This window comes from Neofelis nebulosa, chromosome 7 (assembly GCF_028018385.1).
Source record: "Neofelis nebulosa isolate mNeoNeb1 chromosome 7, mNeoNeb1.pri, whole genome shotgun sequence".
Lineage (NCBI taxonomy): Eukaryota > Metazoa > Chordata > Mammalia > Carnivora > Felidae > Neofelis > Neofelis nebulosa.
The window spans coordinates 135,119,771-135,142,387 of record NC_080788.1 but is presented as its reverse complement, the minus strand read 5'-3'; the positions used below and the strand labels follow the sequence as shown (position 1 = coordinate 135,142,387).

At 43.9% G+C, this 22,617-nt stretch overlaps 1 protein-coding gene across 10 annotated transcripts in view; it reads left to right on the top strand.

Moving 5' to 3' along the window:
- Positions 1-22,617, top strand: part of TTC7B (tetratricopeptide repeat domain 7B) — a 255,882-nt gene that overhangs the window by 89,493 nt on the left and 143,772 nt on the right. For 9 of the 10 annotated variants that reach the window (XM_058740002.1, XM_058740004.1, XM_058740003.1 and 6 more), the window contains one exon: positions 19,350-19,428. The exons of the other annotated variant lie outside the window; for it this stretch is intronic. In XM_058740002.1, coding sequence (XP_058595985.1) covers positions 19,350-19,428 — 79 coding nt within the window. The remainder of the gene's footprint in view (positions 1-19,349; positions 19,429-22,617) is intronic. 10 annotated transcript variants of the gene reach the window in all.

Here is a 22,617-nt window from a genome sequence, read left to right as displayed (position 1 = left end):
GCTTATTGTTTAGACCTGCAGGGATCTTCAGAAGCGGCTTGCCCAAAGGACCCATCCTTTTTTTCTGTCTTTTTTTCTCCTTAGCGTTTAACCAGCATCGAATATACTATACACAGTGCTCCCCAGGGTCTTCTTAGGTTCAGTGAAAAACACTCTAACTCACAAGACTTTCACAGGCCACAGTTGACACCCATCTAGATAGAAGAATCCAGAACAGGATCGTAAATTGCCAGCAGGGCAACGTCAGGGGTTTCTCTTCTTTGTGAATCATGGTCTCAGCAGTCCGTATGACCACCCAGCAGCTGTTGTATTTGCCCCTCCCCCATCAAGGGGCAGAGAATGAGCCTCGCAATTAGTGGGCATGGGATCTGTCCCAAGTACTCAGGGTTCCCCTAGGGAGGTGCTCAGTTTTAAGCCCTCACATTTGAGGAAGCCCAAGCTACGACGTCCTCGTCAGATGTATATGGTTCCTTCCAGTCCAGATGCAAGTTATCAATCAGGGGTCACTTTTATCATAAGCAATGTTGCCTGGTAACATAATTGACATTTTATCTTTATTAGGTTTCCTGGGAAACAGAACTGGAAAGTTAACCTTGGGTCAAGTTCTCAAGCAGACGAGGAAGGGAATTTGTTAACCCTTTGCTCGAATTGTATTTTTTTTTTTTTCTTATCTAATTTGTCTGTCTCCCATCACTAGAATATACGTTTCACTTGGGCAGAAGTTTCTCTTTTGTGTGGGGAGCAGTGTCTGGTACAGAGCTGTACGTGAATGAACGAGTGAGTAAATGAGCTTCTTGTTTTCAGCTGAGATAGCCATGGCTCACAGATGCCTGACGTTTGTGTGCTTACCTTAAAATTAGGTGATGTAGCATATATTTATCGAGAGCTCAATGGAACTTACTGCCCCAGTTAACTGCTTCTCGGTGGTAAAGAGGGAGATGTTCTCTCCTCATCTAGGTCTTTCTGCATATCATGTCCTTCTGTTAAAGGAGGGTGGAGGGGGCCAGGCATCAGATAACTTCCTTGACCTCAGTAGGAAGTAATACATTTTCTGGGTAAAGCTTTGGGACCTCTGCTTTCCTCCTTACCTCTGGGATTGGAGGATATTTGCAGTAACGGCGGCTTAACTATAAGAAAGGTCTCAAGCAGGCCCTGGCCTAGCTTAGTTCTCCTAGCTTAGTGGAATTTTGGTGACTTCAGGCCTCCTCACGGAAGCCTCATATGCACCCGTCTGGATGGGAGTCCAGAGTTCCCACAGCAGGGACGAGAATGACTGTCTTCAGTGGTTTAGTTGTTGAGAAAGTTTGCTCCCAGGGCTTCCCAGACCCGCATTTTTCAAGTAAGGAACTCTTCGAGTTGAAACTTCTTGGGGCAAAGTTGGACACTGAAGCACGTCAGAGTATTTTAAGTGTGGCCTTTGTACGCGGCCCCCCAAGGGCCAACTGTTGAAATGACACATGTGTGTTGGGAAAGAGGAATTCGCATCCTGTCTGGTCAAGAAGGAAGCCAAATTTTACCCTCTCTGAGCCTGTCAGACTCCGGGAAGCCTTCCTGGTGGTTTAGTGATATCCGTGCCACAGAGCAAGTCCAGAGGTATTAGCCCTGGAAGCAAGGTGGATGGGAAGGAGAGGGGTGGGGACACAGACAGCACCCCTGTTCTGGCTCTTGGCCAGAGCAAACTCATTAAGCCGCTGTTTTCTTTCCCTGGTTTCGGTGTCAAATGCATTAATACTTTACACGAGAACAGGGTCAGAGGGGATGGGGTCCCCAGCTCTTTCAAGGGATACTTCCTACCTATTTCTTTTTAAATCATTGTGTTTCTCTCCATTCTTTTTTTCTCAGAGGTATTTTTAGTCAAGTCTTAGAGTGGCAGAGAGAGATTGAGCTAAAGCCCAGAAAATGACAAAGGCATCTTTGCAGAATTTCTGACTTTTCTTAGGAACTACTAGAACCTTCTACTGAAAACGAGCGGGGTTATAAATTTTCTTACAAATATCTGCCTTTATGTTTGTATATTTATATTTATATGGCAATATCTGCCATAGATCTGTACACCAACAAGGAAATCTACGATATAATTGTATTTTCTCATAGCAAAGCTCTCTGTTAAATTACAAGATTTTTATTTTTTCATTTTTTATTTTTTTTAATGTTTATTTATTTTTGAGAGAAAGAGCGTGAGCGTGTGAGGAGCAGAGAGAGAGAGGGAGACACAGAATGTGAAGCAGGCAACAGGCTCTGAGCTGTCAGCACAGAGCCCGACGCAGGCCTCAAACCCCCAAACTGTGAGATCATGACCTGAGCCAAAGTCGGATGCTTAACCAGTTGAGCCACCCAGGTGCCCCTGTTAAATTACCAGACTTTTCAAAATTAATGAATTATTTCTTTTCAATTGACATTTGGTTTTTCCACTTTCCTCTCTATTTTAGGTTTGAATTTTTCCTGTTTATTTGTGAGTTTGGTGGTAATTCTTTAGGCCTGGCACAGACACATGGTACCTTCCTTCTGCTAGTTCTTCCTCCCATATCCTCTCTGTGCTGGCAGGTGCTTGGCTGAAGGGTGTGGTAGCTGGTTCTCCTTTGAATCTCCCTGGCAATTAGCATCAGAAGCAACTATCTATGCATGTTGGAAATAAGCAGCTAAAATATCAGTAGAATCAGATGCTGTGTTTCTTCTGAAGAATGCCCCAGAAAAACTCACTAGCCAGACTTGGTAAAACCTCTGAATTACAGATTAAAAAAAAAAAAAAAAAAAAAAAAAGATGCAATTATGTTGCTTTCAAGTACATTTTGAGCTAGTTTTAAGAAAAAAAACTATTGCCGACTCAGTTCCATCAATGTTTATTGAGAGCCTGCTGGGCGCTCGTCGCTAGGGTAAGCTCTGGGATAGGAGACGAATAAAAACTGTTCTCCAAGCCCATGGGGAACACAAGGATGTTGACGAACAATTTTAACACCTGGTGAAAAGCACAATCATAAAGGGATGGGTTGGAGAAAAGAAGGGGGAGGAAGGAAGAAGCAGCCACCTCCCTATGTGAGCTCATCCAGTTTCTTAGAAGAATTGACATTTGAACTTGGTCTTTGAAGGAGGGGTTACAGTTTCCCATCTTAGGAAGGACTGGGGGGACAGGGGTGTTAGTCACAGGTGAATGCTAGATCTATCAGGCCAGATACATTTCATACGCTCACTGGAGGCAGCATTGTCTAGTGGTTAAAGAGCACTGACTCTAGGTTTTATAGAGACATTCACCAGCACTGTGATCTTGGCAAGTTTCTTGACCTCTCTGTTTCAGTTTCCCTATTTGTAAATTGGGGATAATAATAGTGCTAATTCATGTGTTGTTTAAGCAGATTAAGTGGGTTCAGTAACGATAGTGTGCTTGAACGGTGTCTGGCACATAGTAAGCTCTATACCAAGGTTTGATCGGCTCCACAGACTGAAGGATTTGTCAGCTTCCTAGAGGGAAAGGTACGATTGGCAGCTAAGAAATCTGGGAAAGTGATGACAACAGGGGCTGCATGGCTTTTGGATCTTCTCACATATCCACGTAAAAAAGACACAGTAGGGGCTGCTGGGTGGCTCAGTCGGTTGAGCGTCTGACTTCAGCTCAGGTCATGATCTCACGGTTCCTGAGTTCGAGGCCCACGTCAGGCTCTGTGCTGACAGCTCACAGCCTGGAGCCTGCTTCGGATTCTGTGTCTCCTTCTCTCTCTGCCCCTCCCCCACTTGCACCTTGTCTGTCTCTCTCTTAAAAATAAATAAACATTAAACAACATTTTTTTTAAAGATACCGTAACCAGGCAGCAAACCCAAAACAACATGTGTAACAGAACCAGATGCCAAGGTATGCTCGTGAACACCAAGGTACAAGCTGATGTGACAACTCCCGACAGCTATGGACTAGCATGTTACTTGCATTCGTGTAGGAGAATGCAGAAGGAAGCGATGGGGCGTCTGATGGACCTGAGAGTAAGAGACTTTAAAATAGCCAACAAGAGTTGGCTGGACAGCTTGGCAGGCCAGTTGGGATCAGCGGTTAAAAATGAGAGGGTTTTGCCGAGTAAGGTCTAAGGGGCTGGAGCAGTGTGGCCCCTCTGAAGACTTGAAAATGGACCAGTGGGCTCTTTGCCGGGACTGGGCCCCACAATGAGGGGAAACTGCAGAGCGTGGAATGGAAATTGATCAAGAAGTGACACAAGAGACAAAAGACTGAAAAGGTAAACGTTGGGGGGAGAGGGAGATAGCCAAGAGTTATCATAAAGCAAGCTGCTATGTTTTTTTAGCAGCTTTATTTAGGTTTTATAGATATATATCAAAAACTCACCTGTTGTAAATTTGCAGTTTAATTGCTTTGAGTAAATTTTTACAGTGGTGCAGTCATCGGCACATGGCACCTTTAGAACATTTCCATCACCCTAAAAAGTTCTTCATGCGTATTTGTTTCCATTCCCACCCTTAGCCCCGGGCAACCACTGATCTGTTCTCTGGCTCTATGGATTTGCCTTCTCTAAACATTTCACAGAAAGGAAATCATAGAATATGGAGTCCTTTGTGTCTTGCCTCTTTCACTTTGCATGGTTTTTATGTGCACCCACATTGTAGCAAGTCTCAGTAGGTCATTGCTTTTTATTGCTAAATAGTTATTGCATCACATGGCTATGCTATCTTTTGTGTATTCATTTACCAATTGATGAACGTTTGGATTGCTTGCACTTTTTAACTGTTATGAATAATACTGCTATGAACATTCATGTACAAATCTTTCTGTAGACATGTTTTCATTGCCCTTGGATGGATTCATGGGAGTGGAATTGATGGGTCATATAAGTTTGTGTTTAACTTTTTAAGAAACTGCCAAGCTGTTTTCCAAAGTGGTTGTGCCATTTTACATTCCTGCCAGCAACGTGGGAGCGTTCCAACTTCTTTTCATCCTCTTTGACACTTAGTGTTGTCAGTTTTCAAATTAAAGCCAGTCTAGTGGGTTTGTAGTGGTATCTCATTGTGATTTTAATGTGTATTTCCCTAATGATTAATGAGGTTCAGCAGTTTTCGTGTGCCTCTTAGCTGTCCTTATATCTTCTGTATGAAATATCTATTCAGATCTTTTGCCTGGTTTTCTACTGTGTTGTCTTATTATCAAGTTGTAGGACTTCTTTATATATTCTTGATACAAGTCTTTTATCAGGTATATACTTTGCATGTATTTTCTGCCTGTCTGTGGCTTGTATTAATTTTTTTTAATGAGGTCATTTAAAGAGGAAAGTTGATTTTGATGGAATCTAATTTTTCTTTTTATGGGTCATCCTTTGGTGTCGTATCTAAGAAAATTTTGCCTAATCTAAGACTACAGATTTTCTCCTATGTTTTATTCCAGAAAATTTCTAGTTTTAGCTTTTACATGTAGGTCTGTAATCTGCTTTAATATTTGTGTATGGTGTGAGGTAAGGGTCTGAGTAAAAAAGTTTTTTGTATCTACATATCCAGTTGTCCAACCATCATTTGTTGAAAAGTCTCTTTTCCCACTAAATTGCCTTGACACTTTTGTAAAAAAAATTAGTTAACTGAACATAAATCTAAAGGTTTATTTCTGGAATCTCTGTTTTGTTGCATTGATTTATATGTCTGTCTGTAAGCCAATACCACACTGTCTTGAATATGTAGCTTTACAGCAAGTTTTGAAATTAGATAGTGTGAGTTCTCTAACTTTGTTCTTTTTCAAAATTATTTTGGCTATTCTCAGTCCTTGACATTTCCATATAAATTTTAGAATCAGCTTGTCAATTTCTACAAAAAAAGCCTGCCAGGATTTTGATAAGGTTGGCAGTGAATCTCTAGATCAATTGAGGGAGTATTGCCATAAAAGTAATAGTGAATCTCCCAATCCAGGATCTCTTCATTTATTTAGATTTTCTTTAATTTCTCTCAAGAATTTTTTGTGGCTTTTAGTGTGCAAGTTAAGCATTTATTGTTGTTTCTAATTATTTTATTCATTTTTATGCTATTGTGAATGGAATTATTATTTTCTTTAAAAAAATTTTTTTTTAATGTTTATTTTGGAGAGAGACCGAATGCAAGTGGGAGAGGGGCAGAGAGAGAGGGAGACACAGAATCTGAAGCAGCTGCAGGCTCTTATCTGTCAGCACAGAGCCTGATGCGGGGCACAGACCCATGAACCGTGAGATTGTGACTTGAGCCAAAGTCGGACGCTTAACCGACTGAGCCACCCAGGCCTCCTGAGGAATTATTTTCTTAATTTCACTTTCAGATTATTCTTTGCTATCATATAGATATACTGTTGATATATTGTTGTATTTCAATATCGTTTCTTGTGATGTTACCAAACTTACTAATTAGTTGTGGTAAATTTTTTAATAGATTCCTTAGAATTTTTATATGCGGGATCACATCATCAGTGAATAAAACCAGTTTCACTTCCTCCTTTCCAAACTGTATGCCTTTTACTTCCATTTGTTACCTTGTTGCATTGTCAAGAACTTCCAAAACAAAGCTGAGGAGAAGTGATAAGAGTAGACATCTTTATCTTATTCCTGCCTGATCTTAAGAAGTAAGCATTTGGTCTTTCACCATAACATGTTAGCTGTAGGTTCTTTATAAATGCCTCTTTGTCTCTGGTAATGTTTCCTCACTTACAGACTGTCTTACGTGATATCAGTATAACCATACTAGCTGTCTTGTAGTTACTGTTTACATAGTGTATCTTTTTTATCCTTTTATTTTCAACCTGTTTGTGTCTTTGGAGTAAAGTACTACTTGTATATATTTCTTGTAGATAGCATGTAGTTGGATCTTGCTTTTTTAATTTAGTATAAACATTTTTGCCTTTTGATTCAATTCCCATTTAATGTAACTGTTGATGTGATTCGACTCATGTCTGCATCTTGCTTTTCTTCTATATGTCTGGCATCTTTTTTGATTCTTTGTTTCTCCCTATCACTTTCTTTTGTGTTAAGCAAATACTTTTTAGTATTACATCTTAACTCTTCTGTTGATTTTTTATGAATTACAATGTAGATCTTAAATGATCATGGTCTACTTCAGCTTAACGCTGACTCAATTTTACTAAAATCTACAACTTGACTCTAATATAGCTTCATTTCCTCCCTTCTTTGTGCTATTAATGTCTCTCTATGTTATAAACACAACAGTGCAGAAAAGAAGTATTCCCTTATACAATCTTATTTTTTATAGGAGTTTAAAATGATTTAAAAATGTATTCATACAATATTTTATATTTACCCCTATATTTACATTCCTGGTACTCTTACTGATTTTTGTCCTGTGGATTCAAATTGCCCTCTGTTGTCATTTCCTTGTAGTCTGGACTTCCTTTAAAATTTCGTATTGGGTGTGAGAATTCCCTAGCTGAGAATTCCCTCACTCTTTGTTTATCTGGGAATGTCATTATTGGCCTTCATTTCTGGGTGACAGCTTTACTGTAGATAGAATTCTTGGTGATAGTTTCTTTTCTTTCCGTACCTAGAGTGTATCTACTCCTCTGATGAGAATAGTATGGTTGTTCCCCTGTATGTGATTAATTTGGTTGTTACTTTCAAGATTTTTTTTTTTTTCTTGCTTTCGGCAGGCTTATAATTACATGTTTGTTTTTCTAAAGTACTTTTTCTCTCTGTTCTTTGGACTGGACAATTTTTATTCATTTATCTTTAAGCTTGTGATTTTTCTGCCATCTCAAAGCAGCCAAATTCCGTTCAGGGAATTTTTCATTGTACTTATACTTTTTAATTCTAAAAATCTTCATTTAGTTAATTCCTATCGTTTCTGCTTCACTATTGAGATTCCCTGTTTTTGAATCGACTGATCTTAAAAAAACATCTTCGTATATGGCTTCTATTAATTCTTTGATTGTACTTATAATAGCTTCTTTGAAGTTTTTGCTAAATCGAACATATGGATCCATTTGGAGTGAGTTTATATTGATTGCTCTTTTTTTCTGGCCATAGGTCAGGCTTTTCTGTTTCTTTGTGTGTCTCATAACAGATAGAGTGCAATCACAAATTTTAAAATGGAAAGAGAACGCTGATAGCGCATGTGGAAAATAAATTTTTAATATTTCAGTAATCACAATGATGGTGGTATTATTAGTAGTGCTACTCCAAAACACTTTTATGTGACATGGAATAAAGCAAATGAATACTTATGGAATGTTCTATCTATTATGCCCTGTGTCCTTGAGAACCAGATTTCTTGGTGTGGGAGAAAGGCAAAACAGATTTAAAATGGAAGAAATCAAGAACAAACTGTGTCAGTCCTGAATGATTAAATTGGACATGATTGAAACCATGAGGTAGTGTGTGTCTGCATATGTACATGTGTGTGCATGTGTGTATATATACGCATATATACACCTGTGTGCGTGAGAGAGAGAGGGAGTGAGAGAAAAAGGGAGAGAGGGAGAGAGGTCTGAGTCAGTGACTGACCCAGTAGCAATGAACATCCCTAGTGCATGATTGTGATCTTGAAGTATCATTTACCAATAAAAGAAATCATTCCAGTTCTGGAATAAGAAATGAATAGGGTGAGTTTGGAACATCTTTACATACCAGATAGCAAGGAAACTCAAAAGATTTCTAGGATCATGTTTAAAGAATTCAGGCCAAATATGGGACAATTTGAATTTCAAGAAGGATAAAAATTGCAAGAGACTCATCAAATATGTTTAAATTCATGAGTTCTAAATCGGTATCAACAAAGTAAATAAAAAGCACTGGAAAACCGAATATTAGATGAAAGGAAACACCTTCCTATAAGATTATTCCAGCTAATGAATGAAAATGCAAAGAGAGACTTAGAATATCACCATTTTGTACCTCCCAGTGAATTCATGTATCTAAGGGCTGCTAACACCAAAAAAAAAAAAAAAAAAAAAAAAAAAAAAAGTGACAGCCAGAAATGATGTGCCTCCTGATAGAGGGGTACACCACTGGCAAAATCTTGAGCAAAGGGATTGAACTTGAATAGGTCAAGTCTTGAATTCCAACTACCAAGTTTAAGAAATACAGAGAACAGAGAAAAGTATGAAACTGTGCAGTTTTCCAGCTAAGGAGAAACTCGATGGGGCAAACAGTTCAGATTCTTTAATAGATAAATTCTAAGGAAAAGAAGGAGGTAGAAAGGGCACCTACAGATTAAGAGATTTTAAAGACTCCTCGAGTAAGGAGAAAAGTGGGCAAGACTGAACTGTAGTGTAGGTATGTATACTTGAGGGAGTAAGCCATAAGGAAATGGAATGAGGCGATTATTCTAAAAGTCAGGGTAGCAGGTACTTTTGGGTGGAGGGAGGAGCCTGTTAATTGGGATAGGGTGTTTGACAATGGTCTTTTTTTTTTTTTTTTTTTTTTTTTTAGAGAGCATGCGTGCACAAGCAGGGGGAAACACAGAGGGAAATAGAGAGAGAGAGAGAGAGAGAGAGAGAGAGAGAGAGAGAGAGAGAGAGAGAGAAAATCCTAAATAGGCTGCAGGCTTTTTGCAGAGCCTCATGCAAGGCTCGATCCCACGATCTCCGGGATCACAACCTGAGCCGAAATGAAGAGTAGGATGCCCAACCGACTGAGTCTCCCAGGCTCTCCTCCCTGACAGTGGTCTTTTTTTAAACCTGAGTGGTAGTTATAAGGGTGTTTGCCTCCTAAGAATTCCCCAGGAGATTTATTTGTTTTATTTGGCTGTCTGCTCTATATTTCATACAATAAAAGTTAACAAAGAATGGGGGAGGGTGGGCAGTGAAAGATGAGATAGAACAGTGCCCAGCAGAGAGCAGGGGAGGGATCCCTGTACTGGGAAGCCAGGGGCCACTCACTGATGGAGCTGCTGGGCGGGCCTCTCCCTTTCTCTCTCAGGGACTCGGTCTCCCTCTCTGTCAGTTGAAGGTAATGAAGTCCTACATGCCTCACTAGGTTGGTGGGAGACCATCTGGAATAATGGGTTGGGAGATGGCATGGAACCAGTTGGTGTTGCCTCAGAAGAAGATAATGATGGTGGTTCGCATTTACTCAGCGATGACTGTTACCTCACGTAATCCTGACAGCAGCCCTATGAGTAGCAGGTATGCAGCTGGGTCGTATCCTGCGAGCACACGAGGACCCAGTCTCTGTCCTGAAGGAGCTGAAAGTCTTAGAGGGGCTTTCTTGATGAGGGAGTGAAATATTTTTTAATTACCTTGTCAGTGGTTTATTAATACACTTCTGAATGGCTTCGAGGGGCTTGAAAATAGCTTATTCCCCCAAGACAATTAAATATGCTCCTCACAGATCACGCTTGTCCTGTCCTGCTCGTGTGCTTAGCAAAGCTTTTTTTTTTTCTATAGATGGTCCAAAGGTACAGTTGAGCTCACCATCTTAGACGACTGGTTGTGAATGGGAAGGCCAAATAAACAAGTCACTGTATGATGAAAGAATTTAATTTATAAGCTTGTCCTGACGACTGGGGAGAGACCCGTCTCTGTACTGTCGTCCTTTGGTCAGTGTTAGTCTCTCTGATACCGTCTTACTTCAGAGTTGTGTTTCTGCCCAGACCACTCAGCAGAAATTCCCCGAGGTTCCTTTGTCCTCCGCCCCCAGGGGAGGGGCCTCCAATCCCATCCCTTCTTTAGAAACCAGTGTATTCAGGTGGAGACTTGGACCCTCGCTGCTCCCAACCTTTCTGGCCTCTCTTCTGCCTCTGTTTCTGCGTCACGCGAAGCGGTCACAGTTTCCAGGTTGTCTGCGGGCTTCTGCACGACGGGGATGGTCTTCAGCTTTCGCACCAGAATCAGATTGAGCCTGAGTTCAAATGCTGGCTCTTCTGTCTGTGGGCTGTACGATGTTACATAATTTCCTGAGCCTTTGTTTCCTCATGTAAAAGTTCTGTAAAACTACAGAAGGTGCTAAATAAATACTTGTTGGTTGGTTGAGAAGAACATTTTGATATAGTATATAATAGAAGCTGGTCCTGATTTGCCTCTGTTTTCTGCTAAACCAAAGGCACACGGACATAGCAGCAGCTGCTTTTGGCTCTGGCCCAGTCAATGTTGACATGTGGAGCGGAGAGCCAGATGATAGATGGTGGGAGGCAGTGGATGGTTGGAGAACGGGGGGAGTTCACATGGTTCTGAGCACTGGGTCAGGAGCTGTACAGGTGTCATCTTACTCCGGTGTTTGGAGGGAAGATAGTCCCATTTTCTAGACGAGGAAACAGGCACAGCAAGATAAAGCCAGTTGCCCACATTCTTACCCTTCGCGGTGCGTGCCTAGCATCTGGTATTGTTTTCCCTTCGCTGTGTTTCCAGATGTCTCACATTCCATTCTCCCTTCCTCCTCTTCTGCTCATGATCACCCGCAACCTTTGCCCTTTTCTTCTTTTCTGTCCCCAGCTTATTAGCCTCTCCCAGACCCAAGCAAGTTATCTGGCATGACTCACGGGAATGTCTGCGAATCCCAAACGGCACCACGCTGCCTCAAGCTGAGATATACTGCTTTATTTCCCCAAGAAAAATACTGGAGGCTCTCATTTGCCAATTTAATGGCGGAGCTCCCCCCCGCCCCGCCTTCCCCACATGGAGTGTATCTGGTCTGGTTTTGAACTCTACACCTTAGGCAGGCCTGGGGCCCCAGCACCACCCCCAGCTGCTGCCGCTGCCTGGCCCCACCCACGTGGCTGCTTGCTTGGCTCCTGAAGGCGTTTGGACCCGTGACCCTGTACATTTAAAGATCTTTTTCTTTTTTTTCTTTTTAACTGAGTCCCTTGGATTTTTTTTCCCACTTGTCATAGCTTTTAAAATATTGTCCCCAGACGTTGTTCTGGAACTGCAGTTCTGTTTTCCACTAATTGAAATGGAAGTGAGTATTGCACTCTGATCCTTGTACTTAACTTTCAGCTCAAGTATTGCAGTACATTTGGAAGGACTGTCCTCCCCTTGATGTCTTCTCCGCCTTTTTCCTTCTCCGTAGCACAATCGGCTGGGTGAGCAGGAGGTCAAAAGTACTTGTGAGACAGTTAGTGGTTCAGCCTCCCAGGTTAACCTTTTTGAGTTTGGCCTGGCCCTCATCAATTGATTCAGAGCAATCTCTGTAAGTTGGCTGTTTTAACTGAGACAGCACGAGAAGGATTCAGTTCACCTCCCTCAGTGCCTCTGCTTCTCAGTGTTGCATTTGTCCTGGACCGTCCCCTACAGCTTCGGTGGGGACTCTGCACTCCTCCCTGTGGGCACCAGCACACTTGGGAGATCTCACCATCATTTCCTGGGAGAGTGATTACAGAGCCCCGGAGAAGGAGCTTCTGTTACCCTCCCTTGACATGGGTTGTTGTCTTTTGTCTTTGAGGGCATGGTAGGTTTTCAGTAAATAACAAAGTGAATGAGTGAATCCAAACCAGGAATAACTTTTTTTTTTTTTTTTTTGCTTCAAAGTGAAATGTCTCCAAAGCGGTAAAACAGACTTTCATGTTCCGTCAGTTGACTGGGAGGTAGTTTCCAGAATTCCAAAACTATTTAGAGCAACGACAGAGTTGTGAGGAAATAGTAGTAATAATGTTAAACATTTAAAAGCACTTGCCATGTGTATTAACTCATTTAATTCCTAGAACCAGTCTGTGGGGGGGAGGGGGCTACATTTGTTATCCCCATTTTACGGATGAGGAAGCAGAGGCACAGGCTCTTGCCCAAGGTCAACAGTGAGTGAGTATGAAGCTGGGGCTTGAGCCCTTACCATGTGGCTCTAGGACCCATGTTCTGTTTGGTCTAGGTATAAGTATATATGTAAGTATGTGGATTTCCAGGTAAGCATATGGGAGGGCCGGCCTCACGTGTTAGATAAGTTCTGGTTCTTTTGGTGCAGGTAGCATTAGACTGAGGAGTCCTGCTCTGTGTTGGATACTGCTGGGATTCGGGGCGAAGGTGACCATGGTCACACCACAGCTCATGAGGATGCATGTGTATTGGCTGGCTCACAATTGCACCCCTGTGCCCCTTTCCTGATGCCCATAGGCACTCAGTAGATATTGTTGGAATGAGGATTGATAGCCTTTGACCCATTCCCCAAAGTTGGAGGAGAAGAACGTGAGAGGAAGCAAGCCTCTCCATATTCCATGTTTCCTCAGAGGCCGGGGGTCCGGGCGAGTGTCAGGGAAGAGGTTGTTGGGGGAAGGGTGCCGTTCTTTCGCCCGAGTCCAGCTTGCATCTGGGGGCCTCTAGTACACCATGCTGGAAGTGTGCATGTCCTGTCCCGGCTCCGCGACAGCCCTGCCTGCCTCACTGGACTTGTCCCTCTGCTGCCTGAGATGCTGTCTGATACACAGAGCTTGCTCTGCGTGCTGCCTGCTGCCTGGCCGGCTGACCGAAACGCCTGATTGACTCTGCTTTTGTCACGGGGAAGCCTCAGTTGCTGAGGTAGTCAGAAAAAATGTTGTTAAGCCTAGTACAACTCTCATTAGGTTTGCAGAGAGACTTCCGGAAGCTTCGCCTGCTTGATCGCCTCCCAGCGTGGATGGCTGTCACACCCTCCACCACTATATCTAGGCTGCAGCTGGCCTGCTCCGTTGATCAGACAGAGTCCTTTGCTAACCAGGCCAAGGTTGTGGGTTTGATCCCTGGCCTCTGACTACAGCAAGCCATCTGTCTTCACAAGTGCATGTCATTGGATACGAGGCGAAGAGCGTGTACAGAGGGAGAAGCTGGAGTCCATTCTGGGACAAAAAGCAGCTCCCTGACAGCCGGCCAGAAGTGCCCTTTTGGACTGCGAAGGATGTCTTTTTCTTCTCACACTTTCCCGTCTGGATATCTGGTTTTGACTTCAGACTTTTTCCAAATAGATGATCCTAAGGTTGTATAAATGAAGAGGAAGCAATTCTCAAGCCTGAGAGCTAAGAGAAATTGACCTAGAGAAGGCTGGCTTATTTCCGTCCTTCTGGGGTTGTGTTGACAATGTCTAGCGTACCAGTGGGGTGTATCTCATGTAAGAAGGGTCTGCTTCAGTTGTCCCATTTGTGGTCAAGAAGACTTTTCATCAAGGAGATGGGGAAAGGGATTTTGGAATACAAGATAGCGCTCACTCTTTCTTTTGAGGGCACACAGCTTCCTAAGTGTCACTGGGTGCCTGGTTGGCTCTATGTAGCAGTTGGGACAAAGAGGGTCTTTGCTCCCGAGGTGATCACGCTTTGGTTGGCAGACAGACAGAAATACATGTGAAAACCAGTGTGTTGAGTGCTCTCTAGGCTCAAAACACAAGCGAGCTTGTTGGGAGAACCCCAGGAAGCAGTACCTGCGTTTTCCTAGGGAACCTAGGAAAAGGCTCCCCAGGTGGCCTCTGACCTGGGTCTTGAAGGATGACTAACAGTTCCTAGAACACTTCAGACAGAGAGGAGCAGGTGTAAAAGGCACGTGAGCAGGAAAGCTTCCCTGAAATATTTGGAAGGTTTTTAAAAAATCTTCAAAATCCTTCTTATCCGTGCAGCTCTCTAGAAGCTGTCAGGCCAGGCATGCCTCACTCTGTCACTTGGGACAGGCAGGTATGTCACTGCTCCCCCAGGCACCCATGCTGCAGTGCCACCGAGGGCATCTGTGACATATTCTATTTAATGTTTATTTATTCTTGAGAGCGAGAGAGAGAGAGAGAGAGAGAGAGAGAGGGAGAGAATCTAAAGCAGGCTCCAGGCTCCAAGCTGTCAACACAGAGCCCGACGAGGGGCTCAAACTCACGAACCGTGAGATGATGACCTGAGACAACGTCGGATGCTTAACTGACTGAGCCACCCAGGCATCCCTCATTCAACAAGTATTTATTGAGCACTTGCTGTATGCCAGACTCTATTTGAGGGGCTTGGGGTATGTTGGTGAACAGAACACAGATCTTGGTCCTCGAGATGCTTATTACGTTCTTATGGGGTGTGTGAAGCTCTCTGAGCTCTCTGGGGTGGGATGGTGTCCCTTGCTCGCCAGTGTATCTTCAGGGATGAGCCTGGAACCTGAAGAACAATGCACTCAGTGACTGTTGAAATGACCCTACTGCTGAAGAGCCTCAGGGGTGCTAGTTGGTAAGAAAAGACCTGGGAAAAGCCAGCAACTTCTTAGTTCTGAGAGATCTACTAGCTTGACTTGTTCTGTAATTGATCTTTGGTTATAAATTTCTTAACCACAGAGGAGAAAAAATATTGAATTTACTCTAGCAGGAGCACTTTTCCTTATCATCCAGGAGTTTGACAAACAGCATAAAAAGTATTTTATTCACCCCAGAACTTTGGGTTTGCATGACCGTGATAATGGATAATTGAATCGAAGAGTGTTGGTGGCCTGGGCCAGACTCTGAGGTCAGAAAATAATCTGGAAGGACAAGTTAGGGGAAGAACTGCCCCGTCCCACCCACGCTGGTCCCAAGAAACAAAAGGAGAAATAATAACGAAAAAGGTGTATTGAGCTTGCTGTTGAAGGAGCCACCTATCACAAGGTGTAACGGTTCTGAACGTCTCCGAGTTTCTCCCAGCCCTGGTTTCCCATTTTGATTTTGATTCTGGAGCTCTGGTTTCCTTCCCAATGCAGCTCCTCCTTGGTTTCATGGCACAGAGGCACAGGTGGCCGTGTCAAAGAGCTCTGAATGTGGCTCAGAGTCGTGAAACAGGCGCTGCCGTGGACTTGCACGTGGCAGGGTGTAAATTTCAGAGACCAGCCTTCAAACGGCTGCCGCAGGGCCCGCAGGGTCCAGAGGGAGGTCAAGTGCTGGCGGGGCCGCCTCCCTCGGTGTCCTCAGGAAGTCATGCTTTTGCCCTGACCTAAGGGCCAGCAGACGAGACCTGGGAGGTTCCTCCCATCTGAAACCAGATGGAGAAAGGAGGAGGGAAGAAGAAGTGCAAGTAGGTCACCAGGAACAGAACGCGTCCCTGGGAAAAGTGGGCGGGCTTTCCTGTCAAGACAGAGCAGTAGGTTGCCTGGGTTTGAACACGAGCAAGGCGGTGGGACTGGCCCAAGCTCTCCCCACAGGGTTGGGGACACACAGGGATGTTGGCAAGGGAAGGCAGGGTTGTGCCTGCTCGTCACACTGGACAACCGGCTGGGGCTCAAGGGACGCCCAGGCCCCTTCTCCTTGGTGATAGCTGAGCTGTTGGGAACCTTTCCACATGGAAGGAGACGCACCCAGCTCAGGAAGCTTACCCAAGCAAGATGCGGGAGGTGAACCCCAAGTTCTGACAGCTTGCCAAAGTGCCCGCTGCTCCAAGGCTGGCAGGAACATTCATTTTGAGACTAGTTTGCCATAATGAATTCTGACATCATTGTGCTCTCTCAGTCAAGGGTGTTGAAATGGAATCAGTGACCTAATGTGGAGGGTCTGTGGAAACCCTCAAAACCAAGGAACGTCCTGGCCTCCCTTGTCTTCGTTTTGGAGTGGAGTTTTTAAGCAACATTTCATTCTAGATATTTAATGATCTCAACATTTGAAGAATAAACTAATAGTTTAGAGACATGAAGGCAATCCTGTGGCTTTTATTTCCCTCAAAATGGAGTATTTCATAGCATTTAGGCTATAATTCTTATAAGTTAATTTCCCCTTTTTGTTCCTTTCTGTCACGATCATCCATCTAGCTTAAATTTTTTTCCTGCTGTCATGGCGACGGTTGGAAATGATTGGTTGAATAAAATTATGTGCCTAAACAAAAAATGTATGAATGGTATAGGAGTTGCTGAGAAGGAGATGTTTCTGCATCTGGGAAACTTTCTTCCTCTTCTGCTATTTAAAATCTCTCACCTCCAGCCCCTTCTTCCTGCTGTCAGCCTGGTCTGTGGCCGGACACCTACATGTGGGTGGTGCCACATTCGTTTGATTGGCACGGCGGGGTGAGGCCTTCGGGGGTCACTGTGGATCCTTTGTTTACAAGCAGGATCCCAGAGCTTGAGGAACAATTCGATTCTGAAAAGCTCCCGCCAGAAATACCGTGGAAACAGTTGAGAAAAACTGTTTGCTTCAGAGGCAGCGTGGGTACCTTGGGAACAAGCACCCAGAGGCTGATCAGCCCCCTCCTGTGCCGCACCCCTGAGGCCCAGACACTTCCTCCAGTCATCCAGCAGGGGGCCTCGGTCCCGCGCGGGAGAGCCTCCTGGCCCTCAGAGGGTAGTTGAGTTTCTCCAGCCATCCTTTCTCTTTTAAGGCAGCCGAAGCAGTACCCTCCAGAAGGCTTCACCTGGGCTGACACATTTTCTTTGGGATCGTGAACCACTTCCTAGCAGTAGCTCATTAGCTGTGGTCACGGGAACGGGTAAAATCTGTATTATGTATATATGAAGTGATTTGCATATAAATGTTACAAAACAGAGACCTGAGCTCTCTTATTCGTTCGTACTTTGTTCTTTCTTCTAGAGCCTCACTTGGCTTTCAGAGCTGACATTTCTTTTGCCCAGAAAGGTGATAGAACCCAGGAGAAAGCTTCCAGCTCATTCTCTCACTGGGTTTGTGAACCTGCGCGAGCCATTTCACTTCTGTGTCATAATGGACTAGGTTGCGTTGGATCGTGTCTAGCTGGAAAATTCTGTGTGTCTGTAACTGGATAAGTGTCTCCTTTTGCCAGCAGGGCGCGGGAGACATTCTGAATGACCAGTGCCTATCTTGCAGCCTTCCCTGGCTCATCATATTCAGATTTGATGCTACTTTCAGGCCTGATTTCCACCCTGGAAAAACAGCCCTTTACACACTGGGTCTTTAGTTGTGTTCCCTCAGCCCCACCCTTACGTCCTACAGTTCAAACTGCCGTTCCTTTTGCGCACAGTAGGAGCTTGGTCTGTGATTCTGGAACAAAATTAGCCCACCGTGCCCGCACCCATCCCTTTTTTAGCTGTTGCTATTTCCTCCCCCACCCCCCACCCCGTTACTTAAGAGAGCTGAGCTTCAGTCCAAAGCAAATGTACTTTGTTGCCTGTGAACACAGATCCCATAAAAACAAACGAAGGGGAAAGCAGAGGAGATTGTATGTCCTGGGGCCCATTACCTAATTTTTATTCACGCCTCTGTTAGATTTTCTTTAGCGCCGCTTAGAGTCCTGAGCACACGCTTCTCTTTTTATGTCACCATAAAGCTTCTGATCTGGTATCATCTGATATGTGTGGGTGAGAGGAATCCGAGAGTATTTATGTACATACGCCAGTAAACTATTATCTTAAAGTTCCAGGGCTGTACTTGTGAACGAGAGTCCTGGGACCTCATGTAGGTATAAGATACAAAGGAACAGCCTGCGTGAGTGCTTGTAACCTACAGAAACCCCACATTCAGTTTGATTAAATACCTTTGCATGATTTAAAATGTCACCCAAGAAGAGAGGCAAATACCTAGAGCATCTGTCCCAGCCGGCAGAGGCTGGCTGACAGGTTTGTACCGGCTGACCCGTTCTGCGGCTTTTTGGAAAGATGAGATGTGTCCTAATGAGCAAGTTATAAATATCACCGAGTTATGTCATAGGTGGTGGCAGCACTCAATGTAAATGGGAAGTGTTCCCAGCTGAGCAGGGCAGGCGCAGCTTTCAGGGAGGACAACGGGCAGGGGCCTGGACATCTGCACCAGGATGTCACTAAACAATGATTTGTCCGTTTGTCTTGGGAGGTGTGGGACCGGGAGGGGAGATGTGTTCTGAGCAGAGTCAGGCAGCTCCGGGTTCCAGTCCTCATGCATTTGCTCTCGGAAGGGCCTTTGACCATTTGCTTTTTCTTGTTGGTGCAGGGTTGGGGGGAGGAAGGCCAGTTTGATGGGTTTTGGGGACAGTGATTTCTGTCCTCAAAGATGCAGAGTGATTGCTTGGTGGAACCCCACCGTTTTCATACCTGTTACCTTTGTCTTGCCCATAAAAATTGCAAGTAACAGGAAGCCTTTACCCACAGTGCATTCAGTGCTGACATTTCTGTACCCTGTTGCCACCCACCTTTTAAGTGAAAAGATAGATTTCAGCACCAATCAATAGAGCAGGAAAACTACAGAGCCATTGTAAGGTTGAGGAGAAACTCTTGCAAGATATCTTACATTTTCTTCCTCCCTTCCTCCTTCCCTCCCTTCCTTTCCTTTCCTTTCCTCTCCCTCCCTCCCTCCCTCCCTCCTTCCCTTCCTTCCTTTCTTCCTTCTATACCTTAGAACTGATTTTCACATTTTTTTTTTTTCTTGAGGAAATCTGACTGTGGAAGCGCAAAAGACCACCAATCCCAGGCCAAATTTTTCAGAGTTGAACAAAGATGGATGGACATGTGCAGAATAATTGTTTGCTGAAAATCTAGCCAACAGCTTTTATGTAGACAAAATGCATTGAAATATGTGTATAAAATATTTAATATTAATGCATGCCAGATGGAAACCCTGTCAAATTCTGTGTGCACACAGGAACTTGACAAGAGGAGTCGGGAGATTTAGAGAGATCCTCAGAGCAGTAGAAACAAGAACAACTCAAAACCTGCGAATGGTGAGTGTGATGGAGAACTTGATTGAGGCCAGAAGGGCACTTCAGGTGTTCTCACTCCTTGCCTCCCTTCCCCTCCCTCTGTCCCGCTGCCCCTCTGTCATAGATATATGAGCTTTACTGAGATCGAATTTCCACACTATGCATCTCACCCATTTAAAGTCACTGGTTTGTAGTATGCTCGCAAGATTGCTCAGCCGTCACTACTATTTAATTCCAGAACATTCTCATCCCCAAAGAGAAATCCCATACCTATCAGGAGTCAATCCCCACGCTCCCCTTTTCCCCTGGCCTCTGGCAACCACTAATTTCTTTTTGGCTTTTATGGATCTGCCTGTTTTGGACACTTCAGATAAACGGGGTGATACGTACCATGTGGTCTTTTTATGACTGGCCTCCTTAGCACACTGCTTTCAGGCTTCACCCAAGTTGTAGCACGGATCAGCACTTCCCTCCTTTTTGTGACCAAATACTATCCCACCGCATGGATAGAACACATCTCATGTATCTGTTCATCAGATGGACGTTTGGATTGTTTCCACGAGTTGGTGACTATGAACGATGCCGCAGTGGACATTCTCATGCGAGTTTTTAGGTGGAAATATACACTCTTGTACCTAGGACTGGAATCGCTGGATCGGACGGTAGCTCTACATTTGTTTGTTTGTTTAACTCATTAATGATTTAATTTACATCCAAGTTAGTTAGCGTACAGTGCAATAATGATTTTAGGAGTGGAAACCAGTGATTCATCCCCTACATATAACACCCGGGGCCCATTCCAAGTGTCCTCCCCACTAACCCCTTGTCCATTTAGCCATCCCTCTACCCACTACCCCTCCAGCAACCCTCAGTTTGTTCTCTATATTTAAGAGCCTCTTCTGTTTTGTCCCCCTCCCTGTTTTTATGTTATTTTTGTTTCCCTATCCTCTGTTCATCTGTTTTGTCTCTTAAATTCCACATATGAGTGAAGTCATATGGTATTTGTCTGTCTCTGACTAATTTCGCTTAGCGTAATACCCTCTAGTTCTACCCACATTGTTGCAAATGGCAAGAGTTCATTCTTTTTTGATTGTCGAGTAATATGGTAACCCTACGTTTAACATTTGGAGGAACTGCCAGATGATTCTCCAAAGTGGCCGCACCATTTTACATTCCCCCCGAAAGTTACGAGGCCTCCAATTTCTCCATATCCCTCACAGCACTTGCTGTTGTCTTTTTAGTCGTTGCCATCCCCGTACATGTGACGTGCTGTCTCATTGTGGTTTTAATTTACATTTCCCTGATGGTTAATGATGTTGAGCATCTTTTTATGTATTTATTGTCAGTGCTAGCTCTTGAAACCTAGGGAATGCATCCCATAAGGCAGGGGCTACGTAAGCCCTCCCAGATGCCAGTGTAGCAAAGGAGTCGGTTGTCTGCTAATGATTTCACACCAAAACCTAACCAGAGCAAAAGCAGATTAGATCCTGAAGAGTACTTAGTTGTTTGATTAGTTCTATTGACTCTAAAACTCAGAGGAGAAATATAAAAGCTGGTTCCATAAACCAAGCTGTTGATCGCTGTTTGGCTCTCTTATTGACTTAAGTTCTCCCTCTTCCTTTTACTCCTTACACTTTCCCTGCTGGGGGAACTTATTGATGGTACCTCCATAGCTTGGCCTGCAGAGCCATAGCCAAGGGGTGTCTGGGTAAAGGTCTGGAGCTTACCAGAAGCTAAGCGAATATCACATACAACCCCACACAAGATTCCACTTTCCTTTGTCTTGTTACCATGCCACTGTCCTCCTCACGTCATGGCCCCTTTTCGTGCCATGGTAGAGTTTCACTTGGGCAAGGCCAAGAGACTCCTGTTGTGGGAAGAGAGGCTGAATCTTCTTTTTGGTGTCTTCAGGGTTTTAGGATGCGCAACTGTCATGGGGCCAGGTGGCTAAGCCAGAGGCTTTCCTGGAATTAGTGGGCATGAGGGAAGATGGGTGACTTTACACCCCCCACCCCCGACCCCCCACCAAGACTTCACCTGGTCTGTGAGATTTATTTATATATTGATGGGATTTTTAGGTGCCTTAAGAAGTTCAAACTAGACATTTTGATTTGTAGAGTTCTTTAAGGGAAAACAAAACAAAACAAAACAAAACCCTGAAAAAGTATAGATAAAAATTATTGCCAAATGTCTTTTCTCTCAGATTGACCTCCTCCCAACATTTCATAACACTCCTTGCCTGGTCAGCACGAACAGGTTCTTTTAAGATTTGGAAACACAATTAAAGTAACTGATTATACTGGCAAGTGTTCTTATAATTGTTTTAAGAGCTGATTAAAAATCCAGTCTTTCAAGATTGCTTAAATATGATGCATTTGTTCATATTGTTGACGCAGAAGCATATATATTAAGGAGATTAATGGTTTTCCCCCACTAGAAGATGCGAGTGCATTGAGTGCACTGTGGGGATCTGCCTGCTGTTTACTTCAACATTATTTTTCACAGAATTAGAGAATATCTTCCACTATTGCCTAAGGTTTGTGGTATTGAAATCAATGTACTTTAACTTATAAAAATCCTATGAGGTGGGATTCTGAATAAAGATATGTCAGGAAGGGAGAGAAGTTTTTTCAATTAGTTTTCCTTTTTTTTCTGAGAAGTACCGTGAAGAGGCTCCTAAAGAAGTCTGGATAGACTGGAGTTGCCCCTGGGCATTTTCAGCTGCTAACTGGTTGATGCTGACGCGAGAGGAGTCACTTCCTGTCTGTGTTGGACTTGAGGCGCGAGTAGACCTGTGGTCTTGGTTGATGAGGCTCACGTGACCTAGGTTGAACTGCTTCCAATTCCTTGAGGGCTGAACCAAAGGTGTGCATCAGAATTATGTGAGCAACATTTTTGAACAAGTACACATCCCTAATCCTGACCTCAGAAATGTCAACTGAGTAGGTTTGGGGCAGGACCTGAGAATTTTATTTTCTCATTTCCACAAGGGATTCTTTGCCTTCCCCAGCTGAGAAGCACTTTGTGTTTGGTGGGCTTATTCACTGGTATCTTGGTCTGTACCAGACATCAGAAAGCTTGTCCAGTTAATACCGCTCATAACCATAGGATTCCTCAAGGATCAGCTGATCATTGCAAATTCATGACACACTTAGGAGATGCAAACGTTGCTTTGTAAGCTCTATGGGGTGAGACCATAGCTGAGGACTT